Source organism: Panulirus ornatus, chromosome 50 (assembly GCF_036320965.1).
Source record: "Panulirus ornatus isolate Po-2019 chromosome 50, ASM3632096v1, whole genome shotgun sequence".
Lineage (NCBI taxonomy): Eukaryota > Metazoa > Arthropoda > Malacostraca > Decapoda > Palinuridae > Panulirus > Panulirus ornatus.
In genome coordinates, this window is record NC_092273.1 from 25,252,804 (window position 1) to 25,261,571 (window position 8,768).

The 8,768-nt window shown below is 47.7% G+C and overlaps 1 protein-coding gene across 2 annotated transcripts in view; it reads left to right on the forward strand.

Annotated features, from left to right (window-relative positions):
* Nucleotides 1-8,768, forward strand: part of LOC139764680 (uncharacterized) — a 43,325-nt gene that overhangs the window by 33,765 nt on the left and 792 nt on the right. For both annotated transcript variants that reach the window (XM_071691562.1, XM_071691563.1), the window contains exons 4-5: nt 1,773-1,942; nt 7,568-8,768. The exon at nt 7,568-8,768 is cut by the window's right edge and continues 792 nt beyond it. In XM_071691562.1, coding sequence (XP_071547663.1) covers nt 1,773-1,942; nt 7,568-8,768 — 1,371 coding nt within the window. The remainder of the gene's footprint in view (nt 1-1,772; nt 1,943-7,567) is intronic.

An 8,768-nucleotide genomic window follows, 5' to 3' on the forward strand; every position in this document is an offset into this window, starting at 1 on the left:
CCAGAGACCCTCATGTGATCAAATGAGATCTATGCCCTACCAGAGACCCTCATGTGATCAAATGAGAGCCATGCCGTACCAAAGACCCTCATGTGATCAAATGAGAGCCATGCCGTACCAGAGACCCTCATGTGACCAAATGAGATCTATGCCCTACCAGAGACCCTCATGTGATCAAATGAGAGCCATGCCGTACCAAAGACCCTCATGTGATCAAATGAGAGCCATGCCGTACCAGAGACCCTCATGTGATCAAATGAGAGCCATGCCGTACCAGAGACCCTCATGTGATCAAATGAGAGCCATACCGTACCAGAGACCCTGATGTGATCAAATGAGAGCCATGCCGTACCAGAGACCCTCATGTGATCAAATGAGAACCATGCCGTACCAGAGACCCTCATGTGATCAAATGAGAGCCATTCACCAATGTAGGTCTTGCCAGGCCTGGAGAGGAGGGGGGGGGGGGGTGTCACCGATGCGACACTAAGGCCACAAATCTTTGCGTTCCAGTCGCCCACATTGCCTCCAAACCCGGGTGTTGTTCAGACCCGTGACATAAGCGCTCTGTTGTGTATATGATTAATGGTCACACACTTGTTTTCGTCTATAGATAAAATGCTTCCAGTTTCTGAATGTGTCATCAACATGGGAATAAGCTTAACCAATGCATTATGCGAGCACGATACGTCCCAACCGGTTCACAATATAACATTACACCTGGTCATGTCCCAACCCTCAGTATGATACACCTGGTCATGTCCCAACACCCGGTCATGTCCCAACCCTCGACACGATACACCTGGTCATGTCCCAACCCTCAGTACCATATCCCCGGTCATGTCCCAACCCTCAGTACCATATCCCCGGTCATGTCCCAACCCCCAGTACCATATCCCCAGTCATGTCCCAACCCTCAGTATGATACACCTGGTCATGTCCCAACACCCGGTCATGTCCCAACCCTCGACACGATACACCTGGTCATGTCCCAACCCTCAGTACCATATCCCCGGTCATGTCCCAACCCTCAGTACCATATCCCCAGTCATGTCCCAACCCTCAGTACCATATCCCCGGTCATGTCCCAACCCCCAGTACCATATCCCCGGTCATGTCCCAACCCCCAGTACCATATCCCCGGTCATGTCCCAACCCTCAGTACCATATCCCCGGTCATGTCCCAACCCTCAGTACCATATCCCCAGTCATGTCCCAACCCCCAGTACCATATCCCCAGTCATGTCCCAACCCTCAGTACCATATCCCCGGTCATGTCCCAACCCTCAGTACCATATCCCCGGTCATGTCCCAACCCCCAGTACCATATCCCCGGTCATGTCCCAACCCCCAGTACCATATCCCCGGTCATGTCCCAACCCCCAGTACCATATCCCCGGTCATGTCCCAAACCCCAGTATAATGTATACTCATAAGTTATACATTCGAATGTCAATTAAAATTCATGAAAGCCGTAGACAGACAACCGGAGTAAACTTTAACTTGACCGTGTAATAATAATAATAATAATAATAATAATAATAATAATAATAATAATAATAATAACAATCAGTGCGACACGAAGGATGAAAAGTACATAATAAGGCTTCGATAACGAAGCTACGACTGAGGGCTGCTCTGGGGTGTTTACCAAGGAGGAGCATAGAAGCGGAGTGGGGGAGGTGGTGGTGGTGGGAGGGACGTCTGGAGGTGTGGGGCACCCCGAGCGACGGCAGATTAACCTCTTCTCTCTCCTTCTCTCTCATCGGCAGGTTCGTACCAGTTCGGCTATGGTGGTGACAACCAGTGGCGCCACGAGGAGCGACGGGCCGACGGTGTGGTCTTGGGCCGCTACGGTTGGCAGGACGCTACGGGCAGGGAGCACATCACCCACTACGTGTCCGACGCCAAGGGTTTCCGCGTCGTCAACCCTGGCAGAGAGGTCAGCGTTGGCAACTCTTCTGTTTTGTTGTTCTCGAGCAATCATCTTTTCTATTTTGCTCTTAATTGATTTTATTTTCCCTGTAGCAACACACTACAGAGTCTGCGCTTTGTTACACGAGATAAATGACCACTAACAGCTAATACGATCAATTCACAGACAACAGTGAGAAGAAATTGACAAGAACCAGAAATTACCCAAGTGCAAAAATGTAATAATATTTATAACTAAAACTGAAAAACAATGATTCCACATTACGTACGTCTGAAGGATCCGGGGGGCCGACTCTCCTGCTTGAACGCATCCACTCCGTCGTCGTCGTCCATTTCTTCTGCTGCGCCAGCTTCAGGAGTGGCAGAGGTTGTGTGTCGAACATCCAGAACTTATCCACTCGCTTGTTTCCATATACTTCAGGGTTTTCACATGGAAGTGCTGGGGCAGGTCAGCTCGAGACTGAGAAGCAGGGATCACTTGCCGTCTCACACAATCTCAATGTCTCAGAAGCTTCGTTCGAGGCCTCAGTGGAGCTTCGACTTAAGGCCTAATGATCGCCACAAACACCTGGGACATATAGCCTCCACTGCGTCCCTCTCAGTCACCTTCACCACACACTGCCACGTCTGAGGAGGAGGCCTTGCAGCAACTGACTGTACACTTGGCTTTGACATGTCTGAACCACTGACACTTGTAATACCTTAGTGAATCCGAAACTTACACTCGGTCTTGAAAAAAAAATTCCCCACCTCGAGACACAGCGGCACCTTAGCCAAGGCAGTGCAGGATCATTAATCAAGGGATGTTTTTCCTATTCACACTTCAGTCCTTCCTGCAACTTGCTACCGGGATGACGCAACATGTCTCCCGGCAGAATCGTTCTGGTCACCTCGCTCTCACTTAGTTTTCCCAGGACAATTCTCTCTCTTTCTCTTTCCTCCAAGTTGCTGTTCTTTCTCTCGAACAACCCCCCGGGATTCTTGGTCGTATGCGTTCGAGCTGGCTGCCTTCTGTGAGTTATCAAACGAAACAAAAAAAAAGTGTACCTCTTGTGAGTCAGCGAAATAAGCTTCACCAGAACTTTTCGAAAAACAGCTCCACCTCCTTCAATCTTATTCCAACGGAGTGGTGGGGCCCCCACCACTTCACACCTGAATAACCCGGATGTTCGGCCAGCTACGCAGCAACATTCCACGTTGTACTTTATGGTTCGAAACATGGGTCACTACAGCGATCGAGTGGACCGAATTCGGTAGCACGTGACTGGGTCCCGACCAACACCCAAGCGAGCCGCCACCGGAGGTAAACAAACCCAGCCTACTCGGTAACAAAGCCTTTTCAACACTTATATTACATTTCACATCAGTAATAACACACACATACTACGTCTCCACATTCCCCGATACATTACTGGCGTCAAAACCACACAAAAAAGGTCTTATGCATCCGGTAAACATCAAATGACACGGGAGTATAAGACATACATCGAAGGCGTCTGACCACCACGACCACGGCGAGGAGAGACGTGAGCGTACCTACGTGTTGGGTCGCTACGATTTTCTATTCGACTCGGGAACGATACCGAAGAGGCGCTTTAAATGTTCACCTTCAGTGCTTCTGAAATTATAGAATAGGAGGAACATAGTTCCTGTGGATTTTATGAAGAAGACAAGAGTATCATTGTCCTTTTAGAAAACTGGACACTGTCCTGTGTGAGTTCAGGAGACACGCTTAAACACGCAATCATTCTCTCTTTAAACACTATCGTATCAACACTGATTCTAATATTTTTTTTTTTTTTTGCAATTCAGACTTATTTAATCTAGCTATACTCAACGAGTTAAGCTGAAACTATGGGTAATAAGACATATTTTTTTTTTTTAGGGGAATATCTGTACACGTAAACTTCATACATCACTGCAATCCACAACTTGCGAAGGATGATTGTCGGGTGCCCTTTAGTTTGGCATAGTATTTGCATCTGAATGAAGTAGAAATCCTAGAACTTACTTAACCAGTTGCCTGGTCTGGCAGCCGCTGGATTGTAACATAGGATAAACTTACGTTTGGTTTGATCGAACTTCAAGATTCGGAGCATGTATTATATTCGTTCCTTCCGAATCTATTGTCTCTGTTTCCGATCTCTTATCATTATGTTTGAATAGCACAAGAGGGACTGACAGCGTGCATTGATGGAGGTAGTCTATACTGTATACATTTCTTTCCGGTACAGAAGGTGAGTAAATAATTCCTCGCCTGGAGCCTAGCCATTATTGATTCAAAAGAGGTTCGAAACTCTTTGTGGAGTGAGGTGAAGCACCTATCCTTCTTCAGCACTGGACTTTATTATTTCGATATTTTTTACCCCCCCGTTCGGATCACCACAAGAGAAATTCGTAAATTGCAATCCCATCATGTTGTCCTTCCATGACAAAAAACAACGTCTTAGACTCGCAAATTTTTTTCTTAGAGGCAATATTAAGGACAAGGTACTGTAGTTTGAGCAGAGTTCCATATCTGTACATTTGAGTCTATAAAATAGTCATGCAATGTCATGTTCTAAGTCAGTATCTGCATCAGTGAAGAAGATGAGTGAACCCCAATGTACCCACCTGACTCATGTGTTGGCCAACTGATTGAAACCCTCGGGCTATTTATGAACACCTCCAGGTTGATGTCCGCCTTTGTTTTGAGGTGAATCTATCGACTTGTCAATCCACTGTCTCAAAAGGGTGTGCCAGGGTATGAGGGACACAGTGTCTCGTCACTGGGATCAGCTGAGGCTTGGGACACATCCGAAACACAACTTTCAACTCGCCTCTCCTATCTTGCCTATTACATTCGAACAGCCCACAAGTGACTCGCACACGAATGTAATGCTTTCCACGTCATCCTTCTAAGTACAACGAGCCGCCCTCTCTCGCTTTTCTGACAGCAGAAAGCCTCCTAAAGTAAGAGAAAGTAAGGAATCGTCCGAACTACGGGTAGCCTAGTGTATCGCTGGGGGTCGAAGTCGGTTTACACCCGAGGTGCGGGGTTACGCCCGCCTTGTCCTACGGCTCATGCTTCTAAAAACTCTCATTTAAAACCAATATGAAATCTTGTTAGAATGGGTGTCATTCACCCTTCTTCCCCTACCACATCAACCAACTCAAGACTGCTTTAAAAATCGTTTGAAAGATGAATGAGATCGGCTTTTATTTTCCCTTTGGCGAAGTTCGCCAAACTAGCGATATTTCCTACGCTTTCGTGACGTAAATCCCGAAGACCAGAATACAGAGATGAGGCTATATATTTCAAGTCGATATGTGATATTCTTCAATATTTTTTCTAATTATGGTAAATTAGACCTTATCTTTCAGAAAAGGTCGTAACGCCCTTTCATACAATGAGGTGGTGACTTCCTGAAAACCATAATTAAAGTAAAATATTTGTAGCCGACAAAAGACATCGTCCCGATCGAAGTGTTGAAATGATGGCTGGAACCATCTGACACACCCACAGTGTTGTAGGGCGTAGACAAGAGCCTCCCCAGGGAAGTTCCACCCTCCTGACTGTGTGCTCCAGTCATGTGATGACAACGTTGTCATGCGCTCCAGTCATGTGATGACAACGTTGTCATGCGCCCCAGTGATCAATTTACTCCATTATTTCTAAGTGTTGCAAATACATTCTCTACAGATGTTACCCCAGAAATAGTATGAAGTTGAATGTAATAATAATAATAATAATAATAATAATAATAATAATAATGATAATAATAATAATAATAATAATAATAATAATAATAATAATAATAAAAATAATAATAGTAATAATATTAATAATGATAATATTAGTAACAATAATAATAATAATAATAATAATAATAATAATAATAATTTTTTTTTTTTTATACTTTGTCGCTGTCTCCCGCGTTTGCGAGGTAGCGCAAGGAAACAGACGAAAGAAATGGCCCAACCCCCCCCCATACACATGTATATACATACGTCCACACACGCAAATATACATACCTACACAGCTTTCCATGGTTTACCCCAGACGCTTCACATGCCTTGATTCAATCCACTGACAGCACGTCAACCCCGGTATACCACATCGCTCCAATTCACTCTGTTCCTTGCCCTCCTTTCACCCTCCTGCATGTTCAGGCCCCGATCACACAAAATCTTTTTCACTCCATCTTTCCACCTCCAATTTGGTCTCCCTCTTCTCCTTGTTCCCTCCACCTCCGACACATATATCCTCTTGGTCAATCTTTCCTCACTCATCCTCTCCATGTGCCCAAACCACTTCAAAACACCCTCTTCTGCTCTCTCAACCACGCTCTTTTTATTTCCACACATCTCTCTTACCCTTACGTTACTCACTCGATCAAACCACCTCACACCACACATTGTCCTCAAACATCTCATTTACAGCACATCCATCCTCCTGCGCACAACTCTATCCATAGCCCACGCCTCGCAACCATACAACATTGTTGGAACCACTATTCCTTCAAACATACCCATTTTTGCTTTCCGAGATAATGTTCTCGACTTCCACACATTCTTCAAGGCCCCCAGAATTTTCGCCCCCTCCCCCACCCTATGATCCACTTCCGCTTCCATGGTTCCATCCGCTGCCAGATCCACTCCCAGATATCTAAAACACTTCACTTCCTCCAGTTTTTCTCCATTCAAACTCACCTCCCAATTGACTTGACCCTCAACCCTACTGTACCTAATAACCTTGCTCTTATTCACATTTACTCTTAACTTTCTTCTTCCACACACTTTACCAAACTCAGTCACCAGCTTCTGCAGTTTCACACATGAATCAGCCACCAGCGCTGTGTCATCAGCGAACAACAACTGACTCACTTCCCAAGCTCTCTCATCCCCAACAGACTGTATTGTTGACTGGTTGGTAAGGTTATTTAATGTATGTATGACTCATGGTGAGGTGCCTGAGGATTGGCGGAATGCGTGCATAGTGCCATTGTACAAAGGCAAAGGGGATAAGAGTGAGTGCTCAAATTACAGAGGTATAAGTTTGTTGAGTATTCCTGGTAAATTATATGGGAGGGTATTGATTGAGAGGGTGAAGGCATGTACAGAGCATCAGATTGGGGAAGAGCAGTGTGGTTTCAGAAGTGGTAGAGGATGTGTGGATCAGGTGTTTGCTTTGAAGAATGTATGTGAGAAATACTTAGAAAAGCAAATGGATTTGTATGTAGCATTTATGGATCTGGAGAAGGCATATGATAGAGTTGATAGAGATGCTCTGTGGAAGGTATTAAGAATATATGGTGTGGGAGGAAAGTTGTTAGAAGCAGTGAAAAGTTTTTATCGAGGATGTAAGGCATGTGTACGTGTAGGAAGAGAGGAAAGTGATTGGTTCTCAGTGAATGTAGGTTTGCGGCAGGGGTGTGTGATGTCTCCATGGTTGTTTAATTTGTTTATGGATGGGGTTGTTAGGGAGGTAAATGCAAGAGTTTTGGAAAGAGGGGCAAGTATGAAATAATAATAATAATAATAATAATAATAATAATAACAGGATATCATTTGTAAACAGTGGAATGATACATATCCCTTGCCGTCACCCCTCCAGTCTTGTGTTAATAACACCGCCTCATTGACGTTGCAGATCACCATATACATCCCCGACCCGTCCTCCACCACCGCCACCGCTCCAGCCGCATCCATACGCCCGCCAACCACGCCACCACCTGCCATTGCCTATTTCGCTCTGAGGACCACGGCGCCAACGACCCCGCCAGCCACCACAGCCGCGACTACTTCTGTGATGACTACGACGCCCACCGAGCCGCCAGGCACCACTGGTGTGTCTACTCCCGAAGCGACGTCGGAGGAGGCCACGACCTTGTTGTCCCCGACACCTGGCCAGCCCGTGGCCCTCTCCTCGATCCAGCAGGAGAAGCAGCAAAAGCCGCCACCGTTGGATTCCTACCCAGGGAAGCCTGAGGAGCTGGTGAAGCCACAGGCGCCCCCGTCATCGGTGTTCATGGGGCGGCCGCCCATCGCCTACCCTCTCCCGCAGCGGCAGTCTGTCGCCACGAAGCGTCCCGACTCGTGGCTCGCCCTGGCGCCCACGCCGAGCCCCAGTACCCTGTGGTCACGCCCACGACCCGCCAGGCCCTCCAACCGACCTATACCCAGCCCATTCCGCCCCGTCAACCAACCACGGCCACCTCTCTACCGCCCACCCAAACCCCTGAAACCCCTCCTCTCGTACATAAACCGACCCAGGCCTAAACCAGTGGTCCCTCCTAAACCAGTGGACAAATCTCCCCCGCCTGGCAGCGCGCCGCTCCAAGCATCACCTCCAGCCAAGGATAAGGTAAGACCCGAGTCATCAGACGCCATCATCGAAAGTTCAGAGTCCGAGCAGCATTACAGACCCAAGAAGCCGATTCAGTCCAGTAAGCCAACGAAAGCCTCGTATCGGCCGATCAACAGACCACAGCCACAGCCGGTACGGCTCCGACCTCCGCCCCCAGCCTCGGGGGAGGCCGATGCTTCCTCCTCAGAGACCACGACCGTGGCTCCGACATCACCACCACCAGCAGATGACGGACAGGGTCAGGATGAAGGCTTGGAGTCGGAGCCAACAAACCTGATGAGGGATAATCTGGTGTCTCACCAGGATGGCGACCTTCGCTCGGGTCACCCTGACCACAAACTTCGGCCGATAGTGCTGCGTCCCGAGCCTCACCTCGGCCAAGGCTTGACCCAGGCTGGTCGGCCGCTTCTGCTGGCCCCGGCGACCTCCCTCACCCCACCAGCACTAGGGACACACAACCGCCCCCAGGACAATCGACCCCTCT